The sequence below is a fragment of the Electrona antarctica genome, assembly GCF_951216825.1.
Source record: "Electrona antarctica genome assembly, contig: scaffold_349, whole genome shotgun sequence".
Lineage (NCBI taxonomy): Eukaryota > Metazoa > Chordata > Actinopteri > Myctophiformes > Myctophidae > Electrona > Electrona antarctica.
Window position 1 is genome coordinate 49442 of NW_027638381.1, and position 19496 is coordinate 68937.

The 19496-nt window shown below is 43.4% G+C and overlaps 1 protein-coding gene across 3 annotated transcripts in view; it reads left to right on the forward strand.

Annotated features, from left to right (window-relative positions):
* Nucleotides 1-1126: 1126 nt before the first annotated feature.
* The window catches only part of LOC306918127 (RPA-related protein RADX-like), a 61849-nt gene continuing 43479 nt past the window's right edge, over nucleotides 1127-19496 (forward strand). For all 3 annotated transcript variants that reach the window (XM_079531007.1, XM_079531008.1, XM_079531009.1), the window contains exons 1-4: nucleotides 1127-1286; nucleotides 4519-4673; nucleotides 6062-6410; nucleotides 8601-8733. In XM_079531007.1, the coding sequence (XP_079387133.1) occupies nucleotides 1269-1286; nucleotides 4519-4673; nucleotides 6062-6410; nucleotides 8601-8733 (655 nt within the window). In that variant the 5' untranslated portion in view covers nucleotides 1127-1268. The remainder of the gene's footprint in view (nucleotides 1287-4518; nucleotides 4674-6061; nucleotides 6411-8600; nucleotides 8734-19496) is intronic.

The window sequence follows — 19496 nt, forward strand, 5'->3', positions numbered from 1 at the left end:
ACATATTGTAATTACGTCACCATTAAGCCAGTTATAACCCGACTTTAGTATTTAATTTCAATGTTTTACAGAGAGGCTGAGATTTGAAAGTTCGTAGCGGTCGACATACTTGCGCGCTCTGTGCAAGTGCATAGGCACTCGACAGAGTGCAGTTCTAGTTACTATTATTATTACTTGCGCAAGCAGAGCATGCAAGTAATAGTTTTCGTCCAGGGCGATGTTTGATGCAGCGGTGGCCGAACGGATAGCGGCGCGGTCTTGATACCGGAAGGTTCCTAGTTCGAATCAGCCGTCCGACACGTTAAAATTTACCACCGCTGAAGTGCCCTTGAACAAGGCATTGAACCACTACGATGAAATGTGTTCTATGAGCAGGGCCTGGCTGGAAACAAGTTCTTGAGCTTAGCCCAGATACCCTGGGTAAATATAGATTTCATTTCATTTCATTTCATTTCATTTCATTTCATGCGTATGCGCCGTGCCAGCGTATGACGTAATGACTACTTGTGCTTGATATGGCAGTGGTGTCAGATTACTTTATGTATACATATGGCATTACCTTTAATCCTCCCGACACTAAAACATATCGTCATTACGTCACCATCGAAAACCAATTACACCCTGGCATTGGGTCCTTCAATCCACATCTTTATTACATCATCATTGAGAGCTAGTTATACCAGTTATTACCGTATAATTAACCATTATTATTATTATTATTATTATTATTATTATTATTATTATTATTATTATTATTATTTACTATACCCTCTGAGCCAGCAGGCATTTTTTATTTTGATTTGGTTTATATTGGTTGCTTATTTCAGTTGTTCTTGGTGGTTCTGTCAAACTGGGGGGTCCTTGAAATGAAATGGAAAGGGTTGAAAGTCACTGAGAGCCGTTAGAGTATTAGTATATATTACTCTAAGGGGTCCGCAGGCAGTGCAGGCTGATGAATAAGTGTCAATGTGGTGGTCCTCCTTCACATGGAAAGGTTCGTTGAGATTGAGAACCTAAATGGCTTGTTTCTCTCGCAACATATGGCAACCCAACACTGGACGTGACGCAATCAAAGTGCGCCCGGCTGTAGTGCACCAAGGGCAGAAACACTAGTTAATAACAGATACATAGTTTATGTTTGTTATAAATATTATTGGACAGAAACACCACTTATGTGTCGTGTTGTGGTTGTTGTTATGAACGTGTAGTTTGTGAGTAACGTGTGTGAGACTGTATTTACACAACACATTGGAGCAGAGTTGTTAAACATGGACAGAACCTTACAGGTATGTACTGTAATGTTCCATAACTTACATTATCATTTAGAGCAGTTTATCAAAGACCCAAATAATCTAAAGAATATGTTGTTTATTTGTTGATTGATTGATTTTATCCACAATTCCATGATGTTGGTACCATTAGGAGAGATAACATGATGTTGGTACCATTAGGAGAGATAACATGGTGTTGGTACCATTAGGAGAGATAACATGATGTTGGTACCATTAGGAGAGACAACATGGTGTTGGTACCATTAGGAGAGACAACATGATGTAGGTACCATTAGGAGAGACAACATGATGTTGGTACCATTAGGAGAGATAACATGATGTTGGTACCATTAGGAGAGATAACATGATGTTGGTACCATTAGGAGAGATAACATGGTGTTGGTACCATTAGGAGAGATAACATGATGTTGGTACCATTAGGAGAGACAACATGGTGTTGGTACCATTAGGAGAGATAACATGGTGTTGGTACCATTAGGAGAGATAACATGATGTTGGTACCATTAGGAGAGACAACATGGTGTTGGTACCATTAGGAGAGACAACATGATGTTGGTACCATTAGGAGAGATAACATGATGTTGGTACCATTAGGAGAGATAACATGATGTAGGTACCATTAGGAGAGATAACATGATGTTGGTACCATTAGGAGAGATAACATGATGTTGGTACCATTAGGAGAGAACATGATGTTGGTACCATTAGGAGAGACAACATGATGTTGGTACCATTAGGAGAGATAACATGATGTTGGTACCATTAGGGGAGACAACATGATGTTGGTACCATTAGGAGAGATAACATGATGTTGGTACCATTAGGGGAGACAACATGATGTTGGTACCATTAGGAGAGATAACATGATGTTGGTACCATTAGGAGAGATAACATGGTGTTGGTACCATTAGGAGAGATAACATGATGTTGGTACCATTAGGAGAGACAACATGGTGTTGGTACCATTAGGAGAGACAACATGATGTAGGTACCATTAGGAGAGACAACATGATGTTGGTACCATTAGGAGAGGCAACATGATGTTGGTACCATTAGGAGAGATAACATGGTGTTGGTACCATTAGGAGAGATAACATGATGTTGGTACCATTAGGAGAGATAACATGGTGTTGGTACCATTAGGAGAGATAACATGATGTTGGTACCATTAGGAGAGATAACATGATGTTGGTACCATTAGGAGAGATAACATGGTGTTGGTACCATTAGGAGAGATAACATGATGTTGGTACCATTAGGAGAGATACCATGATGTTGGTACCATTAGGAGAGATAACATGGTGTTGGTACCATTAGGAGAGATAACATGATGTTGGTACCATTAGGAGAGATAACATGATGTAGGTACCATTAGGAGAGATAACATGATGTTGGTACCATTAGGAGAGATAACATGATGTTGGTACCATTAGGAGAGAACATGATGTTGGTACCATTAGGAGAGACAACATGATGTTGGTACCATTAGGAGAGATAACATGATGTTGGTACCATTAGGGGAGACAACATGATGTTGGTACCATTAGGGGAGATAACATGATGTTGGTACCATTAGGAGAGCTAACATGGTGTTGGTACCATTAGGAGAGATAACATGATGTTGGTACCATTAGGAGAGACAACATGGTGTTGGTACCATTAGGAGAGACAACATGATGTAGGTACCATTAGGAGAGACAACATGATGTTGGTACCATTAGGAGAGGCAACATGATGTTGGTACCATTAGGAGAGATAACATGGTGTTGGTACCATTAGGAGAGATAACATGATGTTGGTACCATTAGGAGAGATAACATGGTGTTGGTACCATTAGGAGAGATAACATGATGTTGGTACCATTAGGAGAGATAACATGATGTTGGTACCATTAGGAGAGATAACATGGTGTTGGTACCATTAGGAGAGATAACATGATGTTGGTACCATTAGGAGAGATAACATGATGTTGGTACCATTAGGAGAGATAACATGATGTTGGTACCATTAGGAGAGATAACATGGTGTTGGTACCATTAGGAGAGATAACATGATGTTGGTACCATTAGGAGAGATAACATGATGTTGGTACCATTAGGAGAGATACCATGATGTTGGTACCATTAGGAGAGATAACATGGTGTTGGTACCATTAGGAGAGATAACATGATGTTGGTACCATTAGGAGAGATAACATGGTGTTGGTACCATTAGGAGAGATAACATGATGTTGGTACCATTAGGAGAGATAACATGATGTTGGTACCATTAGGAGAGATAACATGATGTTGGTACCATTAGGAGAGATAACATGATGTTGGTACCATTAGGAGAGACAACATGGTGTTGGTACCATTAGGAGAGACAACATGATGTTGGTACCATTAGGGGAGACAACATGGTGTTGGTACCATTAGGAGAGATAACATGGTGTTGGTACCATTAGGAGAGATAACATGGTGTTGGTACCATTAGGAGAGATAACATGATGTTGGTACCATTAGGAGAGATAACATGATGTTGGTACCATTAGGAGAGATAACATGATGTTGGTACCATTAGGAGAGATAACATGATGTTGGTACCATTAGGAGAGATAACATGATGTTGGTACCATTAGGAGAGATAACATGATGTTGGTACCATTAGGAGAGATAACATGATGTTGGTACCATTAGGAGAGATAACATGATGTTGGTACCATTAGGAGAGATAACATGATGTTGGTACCATTAGGAGAGATAACATGATGTTGGTACCATTAGGAGAGATAACATGATGTTGGTACCATTAGGAGAGATAACATGATGTTGGTACCATTAGGAGAGATAACATGCTGTGTTGAAGAAGAAAAAAAACAAGAAATACAAAAAAATGTGATACAAAAAGTGAGGGGCGTTCTTATCATTGCGCATCATCATGCATCATCTCATACTGGCCAATCAGAATGCCTGTTGCCACAAATGTACGTCATATTCGGTGGACATTTGATCTAATTTCTCCTTTCATTGTCGTTGGTAAATATGAGACGTGTTGAGGACAAGATGACAGACATTTTCCCTTCATTGTCGACGGCATTTAATGTTTGTGTTGTGGACATTTTGTGGGGACAAAAGCTGTATATAGGAAGGGCTAGCACCCCTCATAAATATAAATGCATTGTTTCATTCACTCACTCACTCACTCACTCACTCACTCACTCACTCACTCAATGACTCCATTCCAGGTTCCAGATGGTACTCCAGCAGCAGAATCCGTGTCTTTCCTGCAGCGCTGGCTGCGTTCCGGTTCCGGTTCCACTTCGGGTTCCAGTGTGTCAGAGCGCCCGGTGCCGGTGGCCGTCATCGGACTGCACAGATACCTGTCACCTCCTCAGACACGGTAAACATTAGTACCACAGATACCTGTCACCTCCTCAGACACTGTAAACATTAGTACCACAGATACCTGTCACCTCCTCAGACACTGTAAACATTAGTACCACAGATACCTGTCACCTCCTCAGACACGGTAAACATTAGTACCAGATACCTGTCACCTCCTCAGACACTGTAAACATTAGTACCACAGATACCTGTCACCTCCTCAGACACGGTAAACATTAGTACCACAGATACCTGTCACCTCCTCAGACGGTAAACATTAGTACCACAGATACCTGTCACCTCCTCAGACACGGTAAACATTAGTACCAGATACCTGTCACCTCCTCAGACACTGTAAACATTAGTACCACAGATACCTGTCACCTCCTCAGACACGGTAAACATTAGTACCACAGATACCTGTCACCTCCTCAGACACGGTAAACATTAGTACCACAGATACCTGTCACCTCCTCAGACACGGTAAACATTAGTACCACAGATACCTGTCACCTCCTCAGACACGGTAAACATTAGTACCAGATACCTGTCACCTCCTCACACACTGTAAACATTAGTACCACAGATACCTGTCACCTCCTCAGACGGTAAACATTAGTACCAGATACCTGTCACCTCCTCAGACACTGTAAACATTAGTACCACAGATACCTGTTACCTCCTCAGAGGGTAAACATTAGTACCAGGGGTTCTCAAATGTGTCCGTGGCAAATTCTATACAATCTGATATTTATATATTTTTATAGAACACTGATGCAATATTGATATTGATATCGGATCAGCAAGTGTAAACACAGTCATTACGACGACATTCAACGGCATTCCAGGTGACTAAAATGTGACTAAAACTAAATGAAAACTATTCAAGAGACTACGACTAAAACTAAAAATCAAATCCCCCCCCCCTCCCAGCCCTGCACCTCAGCATCATAAGAGATCCAGTATAAGTCATTTTACACTTGGTTGCATGCTGAAAATAGCCGATCTTCAAGCTCACAACGTGTCGCGCTGCGATGCGTTGTGAGCTTGTAGATCGGCTATTTTCAGCAAGTGTAAACAGTCATTACGACGGCATCCAAAAACACATTTTAGTCGACTAAATCAACTAGATGCACGGCCGGGCTACACCAGGCTTTTCGTGTACAAAACGCGCGTTTACCCTGCGCGGGCCGCGCGTTTACCCTGCGCGGGCCGCGCGTTTACCCTAAACGCGCGGGAGAAAAGCCTGGTGTAGCTTGGCCGTCAGTCGACTAAAATCGTATGACATTTAGTCGACTAAAACTAGACTAACACTATGACATTCCAGGTGACTAAAATGTGACTAAATGACAACTATTCAAGAGACTACGACTAAAACTAAAAATCAAATCCCCCCCCTCCCAGCCCTGCACCTCAGCATCAGCAGCAGTGTGACTCCTCCCACACCTCCTATGACATCACGCTGACGGACGGGGTGTGTCGGACCAAGTGCCTCCTCCACCCCAGCCTCCACCGGCTGGTCCAGAGCAGCGCCCTGCGCAGCGGCGTCCACCTAAACCTCACGGGATGGCGCTTCGTTCACGACGAGACCAGGGTGGGCCGCGGAGGTCACGTCTGCATCACCGAGGTCGCGCTCTGCGACCCCTCCTCTCCTTCGGAGGAGGGGTCCGCGGTGCTGGCCAACGTGACGGACGTCGACTCGCTCCCCCTGGTGGCGGCCAGAGGCGACGGCGTGTTGGAAACATCGGCGACGGTAAGACCTGCGGTGGTTATTAGCGGACATACATCACTGCGTATATCTTGTCTACGTCCGAGTATAGACATGCCCCGCCTGCCTCTGATTGGCCGACCGACTCTGCCGGCCTTAGCAGAGTTTCCTCTGAGGTGGAAGATACATGCTGGATAGTCTGCCGTGAGGTAGCCTGGAACTCACCTAGATACTCACCTAGATACATGCTGGATAGTCTGCCGTGAGGTAGCCTGGAACTCACCTAGATACATGCTGGATAGTCTGCCGTGAGGCAGCCTGGAACTCACCTAGATACATGCTGGATAGTCTGCCGTGAGGTAGCCTGGAACTCACCTATGATACTCACCTAGATACATGCTGGATAGTCTGCCGTGAGGTAGCCTGGAACTCACCTATGCTTTTTATGGCATAGGCAGCTCCCGGCAGGATCCGCCGGGAGAAACTATGCGCAGCTGCGTGACATGAGACTAATTACTTAGAGCGACAGATAGAGAGAGGAGTGTGTGTGTGTCTACATGTGTGCGTGTGTGTCAATTTAACAAAGGTGCAGACGATCAGAAATCAGCAGAGAGTGAGTGATGTTTGCGCTACTCGGACCCAGACTTTTTTTTTCTCCCTGGAAATAAAAACGTCTGGGTTTCCGAGGCTAGCCGTGAGGTTACTCCATGGTGGGAACTGGGAAATAAATAAATAATACAAGTACGATATATAATTATTGTACTGTAAAAAGGTCTCTTTTCCCTTGATCTTTATCTGTTTTAGTATAACAGTATTAGTTTACTATAATTAGATTAATACCTTGATCTGTATCTTTTTAAACGGTATTAGTTTACTATAATTAGATTAATACCTTGATCTTTATCTTTTTTAGTATAACAGTATTAGTTTACTATAATTAGATTAATACACGACAATCAACACTAACACTTTAATTTAGAACACAGCAGCCAAATCAAATCATAGTACATACGTGTTCAATCAATTATTCAATCAAAGCAAACGGCACAAACAACATTAGTTTTCCTCTTCCTCTTAAAGTTACAAGTTACTGTCGCGTGTTGCCATTCTCTTACGTATTATTTCCCATCTCGGAGGACAGGCAAGACGGGCAGACTGGGCAGTGTCGGTAGGCCAATCAGAGGCAGGCGGGGCGTTACCATGTCTATGGTAGGCCAATCAGAGGCAGGCGGGGCGTTACCATGTCTATGGTAGGCCAATCAGAGGCAGGCGGGGCGTTACCATGTCTATGCTCGGACGTAGAATGGATATACGCGTTGGGAGTCGGAACCCACCGTTTGGCTCACGTACTGATGGCTATGGGTCACGAGTAAAATATCCCCTTAACCCATTTTGACCTGATATATAATAAAAAAAATTAAAAGTATTCTGAAAGAATATATATTCAAAGATTTGTAATAATAATAATAATAATAGCTCAAATTTATATAGCGCTTTTCTAAATACCCAAAGCGCTTTACATAGGAACACTAGGAACAGACTTTAATAAGAAAAAAAACAAAGCAAAACATAACATAGCAGTACAGGGTTAAGAAGATAAAAGGATAAACGAGGGAAGGGGGGGACATCCTATCCAGACCTCAGCTTGTAGGTCTGCTATTTTTCAATAGCTAAAGTATAACATAATGCTTAAAACACCAGAAGGGGTTCCCGCCCAGAATGGGTTAACCCATTCGGTGCCGAGTTCGCCATTTTGACGCCGGTTTTAATATCAATTGATTACGGATCACGTCGGTGTCCTGTACGCGCTCATAACACTCCGGCTGTGGTGCGATGGGGAAAATACATTAAAAAAACGGAAATGAAAATTCCGGCTGGTCTTACGGTGTCTACGGAGACGCAGTTTTAAGAATCGTAATTTCTCTTGATTCTTCTTTTTGGCTCAAAACAAGCTTGACTTGCGCCTCATTTCTCTGAATTTGATCTGATTTGATCCGGTTTACAAAATGTATACAAATAACAATCGATTTAGGGTTTACCTGACAAAATGTAAGAAAAAAAGTCAAAACATTTCATCAATAATGAGCTGTCAATCATCTTTGACATCATCAATAATGAGCTGTCAATCATCTTTGACATCATCAATATTGAGCTGTCAATCACCTGTGACATCATCAATATTGAGCTGTCAATCACCTGTGACATCATCAATAATGGGCTGTCTATCTGTGACAGGCAGTGCAGTACGACACCACGCCCCTTCAGCTGAGCAGGAAGCACTACCTCCCCTTGTGGAACGATGAGGACCCCGAAGGCAGCGTGTGGCGGGGACCCCCCCAGGGACCCCCCAGCACTGTGGTGTTAGACGGTAAGGACCCCCCCATCCATCTTCAACCACTTATCCGTAGCCGGGTCGTGGGGGCAACAGCTCCACCAGAGTGCTCCAGACTTGCCTCTCCAGAGCAACATCAGTGACTTCCTCCTGGGGGATCCAGAGGCGTTCCAAGGCCAGTCGATGTGTTTCCTCCAACTGCGCCTTGGTCTGCCCCAGGGTCTCCTCCCAGTGGGATGTGATCCTTGGTCTGCCCCGGGGTCTCCTCCCAGTGGGATGTGATCCTTGGTCTGCCCCGGGGTCTCCTCCCAGTGGGACGTGATCCTTGGTCTGCCCCGGGGTCTCCTCCCAGTGGGATGTGATCCTTGGTCTGCCCCGGGGTCTCCTCCCAGTGGGACGTGATCCTTGGTCTGCCCCGGGGTCTCCTCCCAGTGGGACGTGATCCTTGGTCTCCCCCCCGGAGTCTCCTCCCAGTGGGACGTGATCCTTGGTCTGCCCCGGGGTCTCCTCCCAGTGGGACGTGATCCTTGGTCTGCCCCGGGGTCTCCTCCCAGTGGGATGTGATCCTTGGTCTGCCCCGGGGGGTCTCCTCCCAGTGGGACGTGATCCTTGGTCTGCCCCGGAGTCTCCTCCCAGTGGAACGTGATCCTTGGTCTGCCCCGGGGTCTCCTCCCAGTGGGACGTGATCCTTGGTCTGCCCCGGGGTCTCCTCCCAGTGGGACGTGATCCTTGGTCTGCCCCGGGGTCTCCTCCCAGTGGGACGTGGTCCTTCGTCTGCCCCGGGGTCTCCTCCCAGTGGGACGTGATCCTTGGTCTGCCCCGGGGTCTCCTACCAGTGGGACGTGCCTCGAGGACCTCCCTAGGGAGGCACCCGCGAGGCATCCTAACCAGATGCCCTGAACCACCTCAGCTGGCTCCTTTCCAGGCGAAGGAGCAGCGGTTCTACTCCGAGTCTCTCTCGCGTGACTGAACTTCTCACCCTATCTCTAAGGGAGATGCCAGCCACCCGTAGAAGAAAACCGCTTGTATTCGTGACCTTATTCTTTCGGTCATTACCCACTTCATGACCATAGGTGAGAGTAGGAACACTTCATGACCATATATAGAGTAGGAACACTTCATGACCATATATAGAGTAGGAACACTTCATGACCATATATAGAGTAGGAACACTTCATGACCATATATAGAGTAGGAACACTTCATGACCATATATAGAGTAGGAACACTTTATGACCATAGAGTAGGAACACTTTATGACCATAGAGTAGGAACACTTCATGACCATATATAGAGTAGGAACACTTCATGACCATATATAGAGTAGGAACACTTCATGACCATATATAGAGTAGGAACACTTCATGACCATATATAGAGTAGGAACACTTCATGACCATAGAGTAGGAACACTTCATGACCATAGAGTAGGAACACTTCATGACCATATATAGAGTAGGAACACTTCATGACCATATATAGAGTAGGAACACTTCATGACCATAGAGTAGGAACACTTCATGACCATATATAGAGTAGGAACACTTCATGACCATATATAGAGTAGGAACACTTCATGACCATAGAGTAGGAACACTTCATGACCATAGGTGAGAGGGACAATTTACAATTTACAATTTAGGCATTTAGCAGACGCTCTTAACTCTTTGAGAGTTTCAAGGATTTCTATATAGTTTGTGGACTTCTCTATGGCAGAATGGCGTTTTTGAATGATTTATTGAAAATTCTCTGTTGTGAATGTGTGACAACGAAAGACCTTCAGAGAAAGCTTGGCTTGTCTGCTTCCAGGAGAAAAATGAACTGAGTTGATAAAATGTTTAGTTTTTGTGTTGGAAGCCATTTAAAAGAGCCTGCATTTACACTGGGTAGTGTTTCTAGGACAACAAAAAAAGTTATGCCCGGTTGAAGTTTTATTTTCTAAATAACTTTTTTTCTGCTGGGCGTACATAGCCATGCAATATCTCATTGTAAAGGGTGAGTTGTCTAGTTCAATTAAAATAAAATGAAAAGTTTCTCACATGTACCACTGTAGATATTTTGCCATCTATAAATAGCATGGTCAGTCATGATCAATCTGACCTATCCAGCTAAAAGTCCCCCTATCTCTGAATTGGAACATCATATAAACTCAATTCTTTTTTGGGGTAAAATTAGACATTCTAACGCACATTTTGATATATACCATGTTTACATAGTCTTACCAGTACCTTGTCTATTCATGCATGTATCTCAAAAACCTGTTGTGAAGAAACAGTTTTGATAAAAAACACATCCAAGGACATTGTTTTGATATGACTTTGTGCCCATGATATGTATCAAAATATAGACTTGAATGTATACTGTATTATAACAAAAAATTGGGTTCTTACCATCTACCGTTACAGAGTAAATCACAGTTGAAACTCGCTTAGTCAAACCATAAACCTCAGAATAGTGAACAAAATAGCCATGACAGGTCTAACTCATTGTAAAAGCGTCTTTTATTTTTTATGACTAACATAATACAATTATAATAAATATTACAGAAAATAAATAGGCCTACATACAAAACAGTTGTCCCCAAACTACCCAGTGTCCCCAAACCACTGCATTCCAGTTGTTCTTGACGGTGTGTGTGTGTGTAGGCTAAATTTAAAAAACAACAACAACTGAAATGAATGAATGCATCCGGTTCAGTGTCGGAGAACTCCATCGCAGTCTTGACTCTTCGTCTTCATCATCATCATCATCATCATCGTCCTCCTCCTCCTCCTCCTCCTCATCTGATGCCAGTTCTAAATATATAAAAATAAACATTTAGCTGTAGTCAGCCCGGCCAATAGCCAGTTGGGGGGGGGGAACGTAGGCTATCTGACATCATCGTCATCATCACACGGAGACACACTAAACAATGTACAATCATGATTGTATACAATATACAATGAATGCGATTATCATGCAAGCTCAGACGTCAATGAAACGTCATACAGATCTTATATAATACGCTACTGTTAGCTTCACTCCCCGTCCCCCCTCCGATCCTTGTAGCAAGGTCATCATAACCACGCGTTGCTTCAGTAAACGATGCATGTTTGTTCTCCGTCTTTGTAGACAGTAAATAAAAGGAGCGAACATTACTCTAAAGATCAGATCGCCTATAAGGCACGCTACAATATAAAATAATTGTACTGCCATGCGTGCATGCCTGCTACGATACATTTGTACTGCACCGACCAACCGATCGACACCAACCCCCCCATTAGCCAGCACCAAAGGTGCTGGCTAATGGCTGGGGGCCATCGTGGTGAGTCATTCTGGCGTCATGATCTGACTAGTAGTAGTAATTATCCAAGCATCTATTTGTAGCGATCATCTTATGATTTCTGATCACTATAGAAGGGCATTTTCTACAATAAGATTACCTCAAAACATTCCGGGTTGATCGTCTTCTTCAATGGTTTCCCGGTATAGCTCATCGGACGACGATGGGGAGACAATGAAAAAAGGAGGGAGGGAGCAGCGAGTCTCGCTGTAAGCACTGGACCAGGGCTACTCCGCCTGGAGAAGGCGACTGGGACGCGTATGGATCAATACTACTACCACAAAACTCGCTCAAATAAATAGTACTGCTTTCAACTTTTTCTGCTAGAAAATCGCTCGGGCGAGACGGCAAAACAGGCAAAACAATGAAAACTATGAAGACTCCCTCTGCCCCCACTGTTTACAGGGGGTGGGACCAGCTTCCAATGGCAACACGTACACGTGTGTCACGTGACACGGGTTTTCTGGGTAATGTAGTTGGAATATAAGCTCAGGAATTTAAACAGCGCTTCGGAGCATATTAATATGTTTAGATTAATCAAAAAAGAGAAAGACGCCAATTGGCGTCATTGATCATTTACAGAATGTAAGCAATGACGCCAATTGGCGTCTTTCACCTTCTAAGGGTTAATCCAGAGCGATTTACATTAAGCAATAACAAAAAGCATGGCATACATCACATATATAAAAAGTAGTTATCATGAATCATGCGTAAACTAAGAACGTAACAGTGGAGTATCTATGTAAACTATACATACTATACTATATAATATATTATACATGTGTACTATAAAGTGCTATGACTACATAAAGTGCGATTCTAGAGCTGTCTACATAACAAGCTATAAGTCCGTTTAAAATACTATCTAAGTCTACATAATGTGCTATCTAAGGGGATAGGCTAGGGCAAGTGCTACGGGCCATGGTGGAGTCTGAAGAGGTGGGTTTTCAGACTACGGCGGAAGATTGGGAGTGAATCTGCAGTTCTGACTGCGATGGGAAGTGCATTCCATAGTTTTGGAGCCAGAAGGGAGAAGAGTTTGGGACGTGTGGAGCGTTGTCCCGGCGTTTTTAGTGAAGGTACCTCCAGCTTCCCTGCGTTGGCTGATCTGAGTGAGCGGGAGGGTTTGTAGGGTACGATCATACTTGTGAGATATGGGGGGGGCATGCCTTTGGTTGCTTTGAATGCCAGCATCAGAGTTTTGTATTCTGTGCGGGCAGCGACCGGGAGCCAATGGAGGGAGCGGAGAAGGGGGGAGACATGTGAGAATTTTGGCTGGTTGAAGACCAGGCGTGCTGCGGCATTTTGGATCAGTTGGAGGGGCTTAAGTGCACATGCCGGTAGGCCAGTAAGGAGGGAGTTGCAATAGTCAAGTTTTGACAAGACTGTTGTCTGGATTAGGAGCTGGGCTGACTCCTGGGTGAGGAACGGTCTAATTCGTCGTATGTTGTAGAGTGTAAACCTGTGCCTAGATCAGCTAGGGTGCCTAGGAGCAGCTGGTGGTTCACTGTGTCAAATGCCGCCGATAGGTCTAGGAGAATCAGGACTGCAGAGTGGGAAGCAGCCTGGGCAGCATGTAGTGCTTCTGTGACTGCGAGGAGTGCAGTTTCCGTGGAGTGTGCCTTCTTGAATCCTGACTGGTTGGGATCCAGCAGGTTGTTCTGTGAGAGATGGAGAGAAAGCTGGTTAGAGACAACACGTTCAAGGGTTTTGGAAAGAAAGGAAAGGAGTGATACCGGTCTGTAGTTCTTGACATCTGAGGGGTCAAGAGTTGGTTTTTTGAGGAGTGGTGATACCCTGGCTGACTTGAAGGCAGATGGGACACAGCCTGAGGTTACTGAGGTGTTGATGATGGAGGTGATGAAGGGGAGCAGGTCAGGTGCGATGGTCTGGAAGATTGGAGACGGGGCGGGGTCGAGAGGACAGGTGGTAGGTCTAGTGGATGTGACTAGTTTCAAGACCTCGTCTGGGGATAGAGGAGAGAAGGAGGACATGCATGGTATGTTATGGTTAGCATTGGTTGAGTCGAGTGCTTCTTTATGGGGGACCCCCCAACACTGAGGAGAGTGTGACAATCGATTGTCACACGATTACATTTTTTTCCCATGAAAATATTTATTGTTTTTATTAGTCAAAATGTATGAAGGATGGATGGATAATGCATTTATTATGTGTTAACCCATTCTGGGCGGGAAGTTATTAACCCCTTTTGGTGTTTCAAGCATTATGTTATACTTTAGCTATTGAAAAATAGCAGATCTACAAGCTCGTAGCGCGCCACCGAGTGGTGCGCTACGAGCTTGTAGATCTGCTATTTTTGAAAAATCCTGAGAACGTGGCACAAATCTTTGAATATATATTCTTTCAGAGCGAACGTTTTTAACTCATATCTTTGCTTTTGGGGGGTCCCTGGAACAACATGTTTTCAGATGGGGGTCCCTGGAACAACATGTTTTCAGATGGGGGTCCCTGGAACAACATGTTTTCAGATGGGGGTCCCTGGAACAACATGTTTTCAGATGGGGGTCCCTGGAACAACATGTTTTCAGATGGGGGTCCCTGGAACAACATGTTTTCAGATGGGGGTCCCTGGAACAACATGTTCTCAGATGGGGGTCCCTGGAACAACATGTTTTCAGATGGGGGTCCCTGGAACAACATGTTTTCAGATGGGGGTCCCTGGAACAACATGTTTTCAGATGGGGGTCCGTGGAACAACATGTTTTCAGATGGGGGTCCCTGGAACAACATGTTTTCAGATGGGGGTCCCTGGAACAACATGTTTTCAGATGGGGGTCCCTGGAACAACATGTTTTCAGATGGGGGTCCCTGGAACAACATGTTTTCAGATGGGGGTCCGTGGCCAAAGACAGAACATGTTGGGGCTCCTTGACATGAAATATCGAGCACCACTGACATGGAAACATGAGGTTTTCAGAAAAGTGTCATGATTTACAAGACATTTTGTAGAATCCTACTCTGGTCTAAATGGGACCTCAGTCCCCACGACTGATTTGGATTCCATAGATGCCATGCAGTGTCTTCTGTGAAAGCATGCTGCGCGCCGGAAATAGCAGATCTACCAGCTGTGAGCTTGTAGATCGGCTATTTCCGGTCATTAGATATTTTAAGATGAAAGTGTATTTTCTAAGTGATCAAACTAGCACGTTTTAGAAGCATCCTCCTGAAACAGGAATGGGCTCAGAAAAATGCCCAGATTTCTTCACCCGGTCGGCCCTAAAGGTCTTTATTACATTTATTCATCCTGTCGGCCCTAAAGGTCTTTATTACATTTCTTCATCCTGTCGGCCCTAAAGGTCTTTATTACATTTATTCATCCTGTCGGCCCTAAAGGTCTTTATTACATTTATTCATCCTGTCGGCCCTAAAGGTCTTTATTACATTTATTCAGCCTGTCGGCCCTAAAAGTCTTTATTACATTTCTTCAGCCGGTCGGCCCTAAAGGTCTTTATTACATTTATTCAGCCTGTCGGCCCTAAAGGTCTTTATTACATTTATTCATCCTGTCGGCCCTAAAGGTCTTTATTACATTTATTCAGCCTGTCGGCCCTAAAGGTCTTTATTACATTTATTCATCCTGTCGGCCCTAAAGGTCTTTATTACATTTATTCATCCTGTCGGCCCTAAAGGTCTTTATTACATTTATTCAGCCTGTCGGCCCTAAAGGTCTTTATTACATTTATTCATCCTGTCGGCCCTAAAGGTCTTTATTACATTTATTCATCCTGTCGGCCCTAAAGGTCTTTATTACATTTATTCAGCCGGTCGGCCCTAAAGGTCTTTATTACATTTATTCATCCTGTCGGCCCTAAAGGTCTTTATTACATTTATTCAGCCTGTCGGCCCTAAAGGTCTTTATTACATTTATTCAGCCTGTCGGCCCTAAAGGTCTTTATTACATTTATTCAGCCGGTCGGCCCTAAAGGTCTTTATTACATTTATTCATCCTGTCGGCCCTAAAGGTCTTTATTACATTTATTCAGCCGGTCGGCCCTAAAGGTCTTTATTACATTTATTCAGCCTGTCGGCCCTAAAGGTCTTTATTACATTTATTCAGCCGGTCGGCCCTAAAGGTCTTTATTACATTTATTCAGCCGGTCGGCCCCTAAAGGTCTTTATTACATTTATTCATCCTGTCGGCCCCTAAAGGTCTTTATTACATTTATTCAGCCTGTCGGCCCTAAAGGTCTTTATTACATTTATTCAGCCTGTCGGCCCTAAAGGTCTTTATTACATTTATTCAGCCGGTCGGCCCCTAAAGGTCTTTATTACATTTATTCAGCCTGTCGGCCCTAAAGGTCTTTATTACATTTATTCAGCCTGTCGGCCCTAAAGGTCTTTATTACATTTATTCAGCCTGTCGGCCCTAAAGGTCTTTATTACATTTATTCAGCCGGTCGGCCCTAAAGGTCTTTATTACATTTATTCATCCTGTCGGCCCTAAAGGTCTTTATTACATTTATTCAGCCTGTCGGCCCTAAAGGTCTTTATTACATTTATTCATCCTGTCGGCCCTAAAGGTCTTTATTACATTTATTCAGCCGGTCGGCCCTAAAGGTCTTTATTACATTTATTCATCCTGTCGGCCCTAAAGGTCTTTATTACATTTATTCATCCGGTCGGCCCTAAAGGTCTTTATTACATTTATTCAGCCGGTCGGCCCTAAAGGTCTTTATTACATTTATTCAGCCTGTCGGCCCTAAAGGTCTTTATTACATTTATTCATCCTGTCGGCCCTAAAGGTCTTTATTACATTTATTCATCCTGTCGGCCCTAAAGGTCTTTATTACATTTATTCAGCCTGTCGGCCCTAAAGGTCTTTATTACATTTATTCATCCTGTCGGCCCTAAAGGTCTTTATTACATTTATTCATCCTGTCGGCCCTAAAGGTCTTTATTACATTTATTCATCCTGTCGGCCCTAAAGGTCTTTATTACATTTATTCATCCTGTCGGCCCTAAAGGTCTTTATTACATTTATTCATCCTGTCGGCCCTAAAGGTCTTTATTACATTTATTCATCCGGTCGGCCCTAAAGGTCTTTATTACATTTATTCAGCCTGTCGGCCCTAAAGGTCTTTATTACATTTATTCATCCTGTCGGCCCTAAAGGTCTTTATTACATTTATTCAGCCGGTCGGCCCTAAAGGTCTTTATTACATTTCTTCATCCTGTCGGCCCTAAAGGTCTTTATTACATTTATTCATCCTGTCGGCCCTAAAGGTCTTTATTACATTTATTCATCCTGTCGGCCCTAAAGGTCTTTATTACATTTATTCATCCTGTCGGCCCTAAAGGTCTTTATTACATTTATTCATCCTGTCGGCCCTAAAGGTCTTTATTACATTTATTCATCCTGTCGGCCCTAAAGGTCTTTATTACATTTATTCATCCGGTCGGCCCTAAAGGTCTTTATTACATTTATTCATCCTGTCGGCCCTAAAGGTCTTTATTACATTTATTCATCCTGTCGGCCCTAAAGGTCTTTATTACATTTATTCATCCTGTCGGCCCCTAAAGGTCTTTATTACATTTATTCATCCGGTCGGCCCTAAAGGTCTTTATTACATTTATTCAGCCTGTCGGCCCTAAAGGTCTTTATTACATTTATTCATCCTGTCGGCCCTAAAGGTCTTTATTACATTTATTCAGCCTGTCGGCCCTAAAGGTCTTTATTACATTTATTCATCCTGTCGGCCCTAAAGGTCTTTATTACATTTATTCATCCTGTCGGCCCTAAAGGTCTTTATTACATTTATTCATCCGGTCGGCCCTAAAGGTCTTTATTACATTTATTCAGCCGGTCGGCCCTAAAGGTCTTTATTACATTTATTCAGCCTGTCGGCCCTAAAGGTCTTTATTACATTTATTCATCCGGTCGGCCCTAAAGGTCTTTATTACATTTATTCATCCTGTCGGCCCCTAAAGGTCTTTATTACATTTATTCAGCCTGTCGGCCCTAAAGGTCTTTATTACATGTATTCAGCCGGTCGGCCCTAAAGGTCTTTATTACATTTATTCAGCCTGTCGGCCCTAAAGGTCTTTATTACATTTATTCATCCTGTCGGCCCTAAAGGTCTTTATTACATTTCTTCAGCCTGTCGGCCCTAAAGGTCTTTATTACATTTATTCATCCTGTCGGCCCTAAAGGTCTTTATTACATTTATTCAGCCGGTCGGCCCTAAAGGTCTTTATTACATTTCTTCAGCCTGTCGGCCCTAAAGGTCTTTATTACATTTATTCATCCTGTCGGCCCTAAAGGTCTTTATTACATTTATTCAGCCTGTCGGCCCTAAAGGTCTTTATTACATTTCTTCAGCCTGTCGGCCCTAAAGGTCTTTATTACATTTATTCATCCTGTCGGCCCTAAAGGTCTTTATTACATTTATTCAGCCGGTCGGCCCTAAAGGTCTTTATTACATTTCTTCAGCCTGTCGGCCCTAAAGGTCTTTATTACATTTATTCATCCTGTCGGCCCTAAAGGTCTTTATTACATTTATTCAGCCTGTCGGCCCTAAAGGTCTTTATTACATTTATTCATCCTGTCGGCCCTAAAGGTCTTTATTACATTTATTCATCCTGTCGGCCCTAAAGGTCTTTATTACATTTATTCATCCTGTCGGCCCTAAAGGTCTTTATTACATTTATTCAGCCTGTCGGCCCTAAAGGTCTTTATTACATTTATTCATCCTGTCGGCCCTAAAGGTCTTTATTACATTTATTCAGCCTGTCGGCCCTAAAGGTCTTTATTACATTTCTTCAGCCTGTCGGCCCTAAAGGTCTTTATTACATTTATTCAGCCGGTCGGCCCTAAAGGTCTTTATTACATTTATTCATCCTGTCGGCCCTAAAGGTCTTTATTACATTTATTCATCCTGTCGGCCCTAAAGGTCTTTATTACATTTATTCAGCCGGTCGGCCCTAAAGGTCTTTATTACATTTATTCAGCCTGTCGGCCCTAAAGGTCTTTATTACATTTATTCATCCTGTCGGCCCTAAAGGTCTTTATTACATTTATTCAGCCGGTCGGCCCTAAAGGTCTTTATTACATTTATTCATCCTGTCGGCCCTAAAGGTCTTTATTACATTTCTTCAGCCTGTCAGCCCTAAAGGTCTTTATTACATTTCTTCATCCTGTCGGCCCTAAAGGTCTTTATTACATTTATTCATCCTGTCGGCCCTAAAGGTCTTTATTACATTTATTCAGCCGGTCGGCCCTAAAGGTCTTTATTACATTTCTTCAGCCTGTCGGCCCTAAAGGTCTTTATTACATTTCTTCAGCCGGTCGGCCCTAAAGGTCTTTATTACATTTATTCATCCTGTCGGCCCTAAAGGTCTTTATTACATTTATTCATCCTGTCGGCCCTAAAGGTCTTTATTACATTTATTCATCCGGTCGGCCCTAAAGGTCTTTATTACATTTATTCAGCCGGTCGGCCCCTAAAGGTCTTTATTA